This window comes from Bombyx mandarina, chromosome 01, assembly GCF_030267445.1.
Source record: "Bombyx mandarina strain Sakado chromosome 01, ASM3026744v2".
NCBI classification, from domain to species: Eukaryota; Metazoa; Arthropoda; class Insecta; order Lepidoptera; family Bombycidae; genus Bombyx; species Bombyx mandarina.
In genome coordinates, this window is record NC_143208.1 from 10,615,347 (window position 1) to 10,627,833 (window position 12,487).

The following is a 12,487-nucleotide window of genomic DNA, read 5'->3' on the forward strand; positions in this document are numbered from 1 at the left end:
ATAAAAAATGGCGAGCTTAACTCAACAATTGAGTTTTCTACCAGCTAACCGTTCTTAACGAAGGAAAGCTTTAAATAAGTGGGTAGAAGAATACAATCTAATCAATTTACAATTTACAATCTAAACAAGAACAATAATAAAAAAATTAAAACACCAATACATAATATATTAGACTACATATATACATACATACATAAATAACGTAAACATATACATACACGTACATATATAATGAAATACATGAAATAAATACATATAACATACATAATTATCTTTTGGCAAAAACCTGAAAAGTATACTAATTGGCGGATTAAAACGCAGTGTATGGTCGTGCCACTTTTAACATTAGCATAAGTTAGCAGCGAGTTTCAGCATTAGCATCAAAACAATATTAGTCCATACGCTTCAAATCGATAAGGGAAAAAAAACTTGATAGGTGGGTGCCACATGAACCGAAAGATAACTAGCGCGAAAAAAACGACTAAAGGTATGCCTTGCGCTGCTTAACAAACACAAAAACGATTGGATTTAGAACCGCATTGTCACATGCAATGAAAAATTGATTCTTTTTGATAATAGTTAGCTATCATCATGTTAGATAGATCCTGCTTCAGTACCTAGGCAATGCCCCAAACAAAAACTTACCCCTAAAAGGTCATGGTCTGTTTGGTGGTCTAGTACTGATATCATTCGTCACAGCTTCTTACCGAATAGCACCAGCTTTACTACGGATGTGTACTGTGCGGAGCTGGACACAATGATGGAGAAGCCCGCGGATCTCAGGCTAGTTTTGGTAAATCGATCGTTCCCGCTGCTCCTACACGACAATGTTTGACCTCATACGGCGCAAAAACGATCCCTAAACTGAAAGGGCTAGGGTTTAAGGTTTGGCGTCTTGCACCGTAACCACCAAACCTGGCGCTGACAGACTTCTACTTTTTCCAAAGTTTGAGATGACAGGGAAAAAAAACAATATCCAAGAGGCGTTGTTTCCATGCCCATTCATCATCATCATCAGCCTTTATCTGCCCACTGCTGAACATAGGCCTTCCCCAATGCCTTCCACAGAATGTGGTCCTCCGCCTTCCTCATCTAACAACTTCCCGCCGTGCGCACTAAGTCGTCGGTCCACCTGGTTGGAGGATGCCCCACGCTCCTGGTACCCATACGTGGCCTCCATTCGAGGACTTTCCTCCCCCACCTGGCGTCGTTTAATATTTTCTGTCAATCCAAAACATTTTACTCCAACCTAAAAAATGACGTATACAGTACGTTCATTCTCATATCTCATTTTCTTTTCGAAGGCTGTATTGATGGGCAGGGGGGTGCCCTGACTATAATCCCTTATTAATTTGCGACGCCACACAGTTAAATTCATAATTAACAAATTAACCAAAAATACGTCCCACACACACCCAAACTTATGTGACAACAATGATAGCCAGTAGAAGCATCGATCATTTATTTAAAAAAAATCACACTAAAATTCACAAACTCCGATACTTTAAAGATTTTCTTATATTTATCTATCTATTTATAACATTAACCCAGAGACGCACAGTGCTCCAGGCTATAACAACCAGATCTGGGCTACCAGCATTTCAGAATATCGCTTAAAACTTGATAAAAATACAGTCTCAGTTTTATATTGTTACATTTTTAATAATTTTATAATCCGACGTTTCAACACTAGTTATCTGTTTTAGAAAGAAATATCTTAGTACAGCACGTGAATACCTAAACCATACGCACAACCCCCCTAGGTATAGTGGTAGTTGTTATTTATAAACTTGTTTATAACGAGATGACAAATGTATTGTAGGTTTTTCTGTCTACCATAATATATTTTCTTCGGTAGACGAACTTCTAGAGCTTCCGTTGTATTTTTTTATCATTCCAAAGCCCAGTTCGCTGTAAACATAAATTATGTAAGATAGATTATTGTGGGATTTAGTGTGGCATGCAGAGAGGAAATCTTAGTATTACCATTGCGGTGAGCATAATGGACGAGATATCTGTTATCGCGCTGACTCGTGCCCTCGGGCGGCCGCTCGGGGTTAAATGGTGAGTCTTGTCCTTTGGTTTTATGCCGTTTCAAGTAAAGATAATCTGAGTAGCTTATCGAGTATGATATGTCCTTTCCATGCTGCAGCGAGGGTTCGCCAACATGGCGTAACTGTGCCATATTCCCGTTAAGATTAATTGATTGAGGAAACCCGTATTGCGGAAAGGTCGTTTCCGGGGCGTTATATTGATGGCCTGTTTTTAGCGAAACCGCAACTACAACGAGCATCTACAAATATAAGTATGATTTTAGTCTAATATACTGTTTATAAAAACAAATGATTTTGTGAATATCGTAAAATACGCACAACGAAAATCTTCATGTTGAGTTTTCCAAGAGCCGCTACGGGAATGAATCCGATCGCACGTCCACAATATTCTTATAGATTTTTCTCTTGAGCGTTCAAACTGTTAATGTAATGGGTTCGCGTTTGCATAAAATATTTTACATTACAAGATGATAAAGCTTTCGCTTCTACGATCACGAGCATATTGATGATGATGCAGCGGAAATTATACATCGTCGCATTAAACAGATAAGGAGTTGATTTGAATTGTAAATGTTTATTTGCTTTCCTTACCTATTTAATGTCGAACGTTTTATCCTTAATATTTATTTATGTACACGCAGAAATTTTAAATAACAATAAACAGTAATAAACGATAAGTATTAAAGCAGATTCTTAACTGTAAGAAACAATTTCCACCAACAAAAGTATTATTAGTATAAATATTAAAACTGATCAGTGTCAGTAGAGAATAATGTGCATATTAAAAATCGTATATGCATATGTATATATATATGTACATATATACGCAAATATTACTGGTCTGGATGTTGTGACTCTGGAGCATTATGCGTCTCTGAGGCGACATATACTTATACACATACAAAATATGTGCTCACAGCTCATATATGCTAAATACTACAATAAATGAAGGACAATATAGCACACTATTAAAAGATGGATGAAAATAAATTTTATTTTTCTTAGTCTTCAGTTCCAAACTTTTTAAAGTAAAATTGAATGCAACATCCAACTATTAAGCAAAATCGCTAATCGCTTTCTGTTAGAATAACCGAATAGTCAGATATGTTACGAAATGAAGTATTTCATTCATAAACAAAACTTGCATAATATGCTAATTATGTGTGACGGTCAAATTAATAACATCATTTTGTTTTGAACTAAAAACATAGCCTGATTACATAAAATTAAAAGTAACCTAGACTCATAAATTAAAGGAAATTTTTTGCTAGTTAGAACTTTAGTTGTTAAAAATGAGCAATAGAAATATTAATTATGTAATTATTAAAAATGTACTAAAAACAGTAAAGCTATTACATAATTCCGTTCGCTATTTGATAATTGATATAATACAGAAACAATATCTCAACACAAGTGTTAAATTTAAACTCCATTTAATAGTAATAATAATAATAACAGCTAGGAACAAATCAAACAGGGTCTTCCGGCCCCAATTTAGGATCCCCTGTGTTATGTAGGTACCAGAGACTGACAAACACACTTATATACGTTTAAATATATACATATATAGATAATGAACATCCAGACAAAGAGCAAACAAACCTGTTCATCGCACAATGTTTGCCCGATGTGAATATCGAATGGACGACCCTCGTCGCAGCTGTCAAGAACGCTAACTACTGCTACTGCACACCGAGTCATTAACCTTTTACTGTTTAGTTTCCCATTTATCATTTTAATACTTCTGATGTTTCAATTTAATGTATTTTTAATGCATAATATTAAAAAAAATAGCATTCTGCACTCCTTCTCTATAAGTGAGGGACATTTCATACTCTTCCGTCCGCGCAATTATCGTAACAAGTGGTACAAAGTTTTTGCTTTACGTATTAATATATAGATTTTATAACAACACAATTGACACAATGTGCAAAGGTAAGCGAAATTAATTATGAACTGCACAAATCATTATACATTTCACAGTACACAAATATAACCTGTGAAAACCCCGCGTTATATGGGAGAATACCTGTGTTATGCGAGAATACTCGTACTACACGTTTCCTATAACGCAAAACCAATCTACCGTGTTATAGGAAGGATTACTGTAAATCAAATTATCATTAATATACCACAAATTTCCGAGAAGGAAAGAAGGAGAAGGAAGTATCGAAATGAAGATTAATGCGCTTATGGTACAACGATTTATCTAGGAATGGGCAAAAGTGGGAATTTCATTTAAACTACGTAGGTATTATTCTAACCCAACATATTATGGTATGCGAGTTGTTTTCACGAGCCACGGTGAAGCTCATTAGCGGTTGACATATAGGTAATTGAATTGACCGCTTGGTCATAATGCCACGAATATTATCGATAAAAACGTAATTTATCAATTGAGGTCATATTTGTTTTTCATAATTTAACTGCAGTAGATATAACAAAACAACAAAATAAATCTTTAAAATTTTAGTAGGACATAAAAAATAGTTGCAATTTCACTTGAAACTTAAGCCTTAACTGTCCAAGACAGTTTTCCAATAGTTTTTCGACGACCAAAAGTATTGTATTAATGCCGTCAAAATGTTAGTACAGGAATAGAATAAATTTACTAACAACATTGAATGCATCAAAGATAGATACATAAAACAACAAAAGATCAATTTAAAAAAAAATATTCAAATTTCGTAAGACGTTTCCTATTATATGAGGCCGTCAGCGCAAAAGTGACTTAAGCTTACCATAGTTCGCATGAAGGCAATGATGTTTGAATTTACTTCTACACTGCTTTGTAGGCAAAAATAATACGCGCAAAAATTATATTTACAAATCAATCTGTTATCTAAGTGTGAAACTATGGGTAGGCTGGTTTTGCATCAAAATTTATTTATGTTTTAAATAAGTTGCAGTAGTTGCAGTATAGTATAAACACGAATATGAAAATTGCGGGCTAGGCTACTTCTGCGCTGACGGCCTCATATTTAAAACACAACTAATACTTGGATATTGAACACTCCCGTGCAAAATATTATTCTAAAGAATCTAAAAACAAAAGTGAAAACCTGAAAACAATATATGTAATTTTCAATTTTCGTTCAACCCCAAAACAAACCAGCGTGAAATTGCGATTCAACCATGGCCCGCTAAGAAGCACTACTATCTAAAAGCATCAGAAATTTATTCCGAAATCGAATTTAATACTCCGTAAAATAACCGTTTGAAAGTCTTCACGTGTCAGTGAAAACACTGAATAATGTAGCAGGTTGAGAATACATTTCATGTTGCTACTAAAATCACTGCTAGTTTATCAAAGCTGGCACGTATTTTAATGATTGTTTATTATGAAACAATGTACATTTTTATTACATAATGCTATGCCTTATAATTATGGGAATATAATATTATTTGTGTCCATTTTCAAGAATGGTCCACATTACACTTTTGAAAAATAGTAACATAAATTAACGGAAAATTTATTATAAAAATTTTTCGTTTTTTGGTCGCTTTCTGACTTAAGAATGCAGACGTGTCGTATTAAATTTTAGTAAATTCGTTTGCGTTCGTTTTGTGAATTTATGAAGTGTCCGATTTATCCATCCCTAGACTTAATAGACTAGACTAATAGACTTTATAGACTAGACCTTAATATTATTAATAGTAAGCATAGAAAAAGTCATTTTCAATTGATGCGCCTACAACGAACAATATTTAATTATAATAGAAGATTTTTGGGTGTTTCCGATACTTTACGCTTTTCGAGGCCAAGGAGAGCTATAAAATTAATCTCGACCACTCTCAAGGACCTTTCTCTCGGCGATCATTACGCAAGTTGGAACAACGCCACTTTTGGGGCGCGGTAGCCAAATGGCAAAAACGAAACCTTTGTAATTTCTAAGCATGCGTTAGTTCGCCATTTTGGATTAATCCATCTATTGCTAGATTAATGATTTGGAATATATTAAATTTGAACGTAAGATCGAAGTTGCAATTATTCATATTACCATATTGGTGCTCACTCATGGGGTCACACTATACGACATACCAGTAATACTGTTTACAACCAGGTGTGCGTATAAACATTAGGCAGGGTCTGGTCATCATACTCATACGTACATACGTACTACCAGACGACCTAACATAAATCATAACCGAACAGAATTTTGTTTATGAGAACAACAAGGCAGACAAAAATAGCTTAAAAGAATTATTGAACACCTTAATTGAAAAACATAAAAGTATACTAGGTACTATTATTTTACTAGCGTACTTTACTTTACTTTACTGTACTAGTACTAGCGTTGCTAGTGCTTTTCATAAAGCCATTGGGAAAAGTCGGTGCGTTAAACTATTTAAATCACTAGTAAGTAATTTAAAGTAGTAAGTGATTTAAATATACTATAAAACTATTTAAACTATATAAATAAATAAACTATTTAAATCACTAGTAAGCGATTTAAATAGTTTATCGCACTTACCGCAGAACGATTTATCCGTATTGATACAGTGCATTATTTATATTTTAGGTTTTAAGTTCAGCAGCCTCAATACCACAAGAGAAGTTACCATATTTGCTTTTATTTAACAATATTGAATAATTAAAACTACTTTTTCGATGTCTCGTGTTTATTCTTGTTATTTTATTTCCAACGTTTCAAATAATTAGATACATATGTGTATGTACATACGTACATGCTTGAATAAACAATAGACCAACCAACAAAACGTATGGCATGTTCATATTTAATAATTTACTACAGATAATAAACTGGAAAGAAGCCGTGGCTCAACATATTTTTATTTTTTTAAGTGAAACTTCTTTAGGCACCTTGAGAGTAAAATTTAAGTCGCGACAAATTCTTTACGGCTAGAGAGAAAAAATACGACGACTTAGGAGGAGCGAGAGTGGCAAAATAGACAGAGTGTCTCGCCAACCACTCGACCTTGGAGAGAGGGAGAAAACGAGCTAAGTCGTTTCTCTTAAACACATTCTGTTTACGGGCATCGGCCACTAGATGGCTTGTTATTAGTTTCTCATTGCTCCTCTAGATGACAGTAACATATTAACTATCATATATTTTATTTTTAATAATAGATTTTAAAAATATATGTTTATTTTTTTGTATATAATTCAAAATAAATATAAATGGTTAAGAAGTCGTTTCTCTTATACACAGAATTCCCTATTACAAGTGAAATTTGATTAAAGATGGAAAATGAAGAAAACCACAATACGCGCCGCAAAAAAGTTTCACTTCTTACACGTGCACCATTTTTTTACACTTTAATGAGGGTCTTTATGTTAATCGTTATAGAATCCAAAACAGTTAGTCTGTTTTAATATCTTATGTCTGTGTACATGCATAAAGTACTGGATGGATTTTGATGAAATTAACTATTTGAATACTTGATTCCCTTTGCTCAAAGATAGTTTAGATTAAATAAAGAAATCGTTTATTGCCTTATATAAATAGGTGAAGTATAAAATTTGTAATAAAAATGAAGGTAAAATAAATTATATGAAAAGTAGAATAAAGCTGGCTCAGCTAATTCTATCCGACATAGATATTTCGACAGTGTTGAGTCTCAATTCGTTTCCCTGTGGTGTTATGCGAGATATACCTAGAGTACGGTGCTCTCAAATCGGAAACTTTTTATCCTGGTGAATGATATGACGAGAGTAATGCCGAGTCTTCTTCTATTACAAATAACAAATTCTGCTATAGTAAATATAACAGAGAATTTTCTGGAGCGTGATTTTATGTACCCAACGGATTTGCAAAACAATTAAAGCTTACGGAGACACAAGATAGTGACGCGAGCAACTCCTTGTCTTTTTTTGATTATTTCTGATGTACAAATTTCAACTACAAACCATTTTTAGTACTTAATGATATTATATTATGTTATGGAATATATCTCTTGATTAAAATACATTATTTTAAGAAATTTTGACAACATATTGTATTTGTTTTAGATTAAGAATAAAGTCAATTTTTTTTTTGTTTTGTCCTAATTGTAGATAAAGTAGGAAGAGTGGAGCAAGCTGGAGGAGGCCTATACCCGAATGGGGTTCCAAACACAAGTTTATATTTAATTTTGTAATTTTTATTTGATAAGGTGTTTTTTCTTTTTTTCTTTCCTTGTTATTGGAAATAAAATGGGCTTATTATTATTATTATTATTAATTGTAGATAATATATCTATCGTTTTCGAGAACTTTCCACGTCATTATTAATTACCCAATAACAATATAAACTAGAAAAATAAGGAAATATTCTGATTTGTTTCAGTTACGGAAAAAGAAATTCGGCTTTGGCACAAAGGATTTCTGAAGGACTGCCCCAACGGTCTTCTGACTGAGCAGGTACTCGACATTTAACTTCAATTTTATTTATTTATTATTATTATTATTTGACCTGATGATATTTGATAAATTATGTTTATTGTTAATGTATATAAGAAAGTGGTAATGATTTTCAAATCAAACGTAACAATATCATAATAAATATATTACAGCTGTTAAACAACGATAGAGATCACAGAACTAACTCAAAATGAATATTGTAAGGTAACGAGGCTTCAAGCATACGCCAAGAATATTTACATAAACAAAAAAGAAATCCATGTCCTAAAATAATCGAATAATAAAATCGTGTTTTTTGTACAACCGTTTTTGTATAATGGCTGCCCCCCACTCTTAAGACCGGAATGCACAGAAATAAAAGTAATTTATTACTATACACATTAATTTAAGCTGTAACTTAAACCTTTGACCCTGGGACGACCTTGCTACATTTTGTGAGCAACAAAACAAACTAATGAACACAAGTCGATAACTCAATAGCATTTTCGGGAACAAAAACTAATTAATGGAAGAAAATCGAAATCCACTTGTAATTGACGTCATTAAAATGCATGCTGTTACATAAAGAAACCATTCTGTGTGTTTCAGGGCTTCATAAAGATCTACAAACAATTTTTCCCTCAAGGTGACCCGAGCAAGTTTGCGTCACTGGTGTTCAGAGTGTTTGACGAAAACAATGTGAGTACATTTGCTTACAAATCAATTCATTTCAATATTTTTGCATGATACGATCTAAATAATGTTTGTGATTACATCTTATTGCGGACGTTGCTCGTGCTTTGCGCTACGATGAAGGAAACGGTGATCTATATTTAGGAGCTGTTTACATTTTACACAAAAGAAAAATCAATGAAGAAAACGGCATCTAACTTGAACTTTGAACACGGCGAAATGTGTTAATCTTTCCAAATAAATCCTAGTTAGTGTAATTACCATACTCTTTGATTTGCTTGAAATACTTGAAATCTAGGTATGATATGTCTTCAAAAAAAAATTTGATAATTACGAAATAGTATTTTTTAATATTTTTATCTGATTTTAAGTCTAAAAAATCACAAAACCCTTTTTGCAGTGTTACTTAAGTTATTATTACACGTAGTATTAAAATTAGAAAATTATTTTTTTACTAAATTGAATCATGTTTCGTAAAATAGTTTTCTTTAATGTATAATCTGATAAGTGGTAGAAATTTAGCCAGCCAACCACCCATGTATCCCTTTCCACTTGCCGTGTCAAAATAACAATGTGGAAAGATAAAATTAGAACACAATTTGGTTAGTTCGCTAAAACTACATAATTCCTTTTTATATGTAAAGAAATTTGTTTGACTATAGAAAAAATCATTCGATACCCATATTCGTACAGTTATAAATAATAACATCGAAATTAAAATTTATAAATGTAATTATTTTACCAAGCAAGGCATGTATTCTACAAGGCATGCTTGACTTACAGTACTGTCCTTCGTATTTCGGTCGCGAATCAAATATTCGTTTGAGATTTAATGTTGAAAAATCCAAATCATTTATACTGAAACCTAAAAACCATGCCTTACAGCGCCACCTTTTTTTTTCCCTACCTAAGCTGATAGCCTTGAGAGGCTATATCAGCGTAGCCTTAACTAGTAGGTGAGCTCACGAGGCTCAAACCTGATGACGTTGCTAACACGAACCCTAGCAAGAATCGTGCTTCGCAGAATCTACCACCCGATCGGAAACGCGACCCACTGAGAAGATCCGGCGAGAAACTCAGTGGGCTGTGTCTGAACATTAATTTACTCGTCGAGCCCTTCGTCGCAAGCCACGGGTTCGACGAGGATGATGACCGGACTTTTGCTTCGGCCGTTAATGATAATTCAAAACGTTCACAAAAATCACAGGTTATTTTGACAAACATCACATGTTTGTGAACCACCTGAGCTATTACAAGCTCCAGAAATGAGCAACACATCTGCACCCTGTCATATATTGTTGTATAATATGCATATTTTTTCAATGCTAAAACGTTTTTGTTGATTTAAATAAACTGAAATTTCCACCGATTCCAAAAAGTAAGTATGCTTCCTCTTCTCAATTAATTGAGGAATGAAAATATTAGCATAGTATTTTCAACATCATTCAAGTTCACAACAAAACTGGTTGAATGGGAACTGTTTTAATTACTAAATAATAATTGATGTAAATAAAAATGAATGGGTTATATTATCCTTTATGCGTTCCAAAGACATTCATCCGATTGTGACGAAATTTTTGGTATTTTAGTTGTTAGCACTGCAGAGAATCATCTTCAAAATACAGATGCCAGCGTTTGACGAGCTAATTCCAAGAAATCGTTTCTTTTTAAGTTAAAGTTTGATTGTGATTAAGTTTAAACATTGTAGATTCGTTGTGACTAAATCATAATAGGCTTTCTGAAAGTACCATGAGTAGTTTTTTCACAAATCAGTGTTTTTCATACATTAAAGGCTACTCAGTAATCAAAACGGAAAATAGACTAGATCTTAATGAAATTTTGTGTGCCTATTTTAAACAAAGAGGAAATTAAAATCTCCTTTGTAGAAAATCATAAAATATAAGTTGGCTGCAAGGATAGCCATATATGAATTAATACTATAGAGAGGCAATTTATTAGCGCAAGCCACATTTTATCCAGCATATCTGCATGATAACTGTGAACTAACGCTTGTATTAATAATAGCTCTGATATTACGAGTATAACTAAGTGTGTCTCATTTACAGGACGGGTCGATTGAGTTCGAAGAATTCATACGGGCCCTATCGGTGACGTCACGGGGCAATCTAGACGAGAAACTTCACTGTGAGTATATAATTAATATTATTAGATTCTAAGTTACATTGAAGCAAAGGCAGGATGTGGTGGAGACAGCTTGTGAGGGCCCTATGTACCAGCAGGGTACCCTAGGACTACTACTACTACTACTACTACTACTAAGTTACACTGTGCGTTGTTTTGCAGTTTTGAACTAATTGAAACCGCCCCTGAAATCGAAGATACGCAAAATTGTTAATTTCTGATATGGATAACACTAAAAATATTGCTCTAAATAAAGTGTTTCCAAGATAATACATTTAAAATTATCTGGCGCAGTAAATCCACTTTTTCAGCTTCTCCTGGTTTTTCAGGTCGTACTTATACTTTTTAGTTTAATCGCGTTCCTATCAAATGTACGTAATTATGAAATTTGCAATTTTTCAAATTAATTTAAGCAGATAAAAACTTCTTGGCTTGGAAATTTTTGGTACAACCGAGCGAAGCCACATTTCACTATTGGACAGACTTATGTTTTACAAAGTAGTAGGTACTAAGCTGAAAAAGTGCGGTTTTGGGTACAAATATATTCACCTGCATCCAGTTACAGTGCCAATTTACAATATCAGGGCTCAGCGTATATTAGGTTTACTAAATAAATACATTAAATAAACGTTAATTACAGGGGCTTTCCGTCTCTACGACGTGGACAACGACGGTTACATCACTCGGGATGAAATGTATAACATAGTCGACGCGATCTATCAAATGGTGGTATGTACCTACTTAAAATTTAGCTGTATCTGTTATAGAAGAAAAAACATGTTATTATTAATAAATAAATGATTGTAAACATATATTTCAAAATTTTACTTAAAGCATATAACAATGGAATTCTTTATGAATATAGCTAAATGAAATACCTACACTCACTAGCTCCGCGCCCGCCAATTTTCGTATGTTCGTGGTATTAATCTAGAATCCACCACAAAAGAGTTTCAACGCGAACATTTTACGAGCTTCTTCCAAGACTCGAAACCTAGAAATTATTATCCAAGATGTTCACTACTGTAAATTAGTGTGTAATAATAGAAAATAGAATCTATACTAATCTTCGATCAATAATACTACTATTGATCGAAGATACTAATATATAAATCTCTGTGGTTTTTACGGATGTTCCGTATTAACTACTGAACCATGCATCCGATTGACTTGAAACTTGGTATCCATATAGAAAATACATGTACTTAACGGATAGGTTAAAATTTATATGAGTGTTGGACTCCCTACACCAGTT

General features: G+C 33.4%; 2 protein-coding genes across 3 annotated transcripts in view; one reads left to right on the top strand and one right to left on the bottom strand.

Annotated features, from left to right (window-relative positions):
* LOC114245110 (frequenin-2) overlaps positions 1 to 12,487 on the top strand; it is a 209,857-nt gene that overhangs the window by 192,347 nt on the left and 5,023 nt on the right. For both annotated transcript variants that reach the window (XM_028177120.2, XM_089729977.1), the window contains exons 3-6: positions 8,345 to 8,418; positions 9,007 to 9,096; positions 11,157 to 11,235; positions 11,873 to 11,961. In XM_028177120.2, coding sequence (XP_028032921.1) covers positions 8,345 to 8,418; positions 9,007 to 9,096; positions 11,157 to 11,235; positions 11,873 to 11,961 — 332 coding nt within the window. The remainder of the gene's footprint in view (positions 1 to 8,344; positions 8,419 to 9,006; positions 9,097 to 11,156; positions 11,236 to 11,872; positions 11,962 to 12,487) is intronic.
* Positions 1,441 to 2,590, bottom strand: LOC114245111 (uncharacterized). Its single transcript, XM_028177122.2, has 3 exons — positions 2,373 to 2,590; positions 1,987 to 2,293; positions 1,441 to 1,911 (listed from the first exon to the last, which is right to left on the bottom strand). Exons 1-3 carry the CDS (start codon positions 2,385 to 2,387, stop codon positions 1,892 to 1,894), a joined length of 342 nt encoding a protein of 113 aa, XP_028032923.2. The 5' UTR covers positions 2,388 to 2,590; the 3' UTR covers positions 1,441 to 1,891.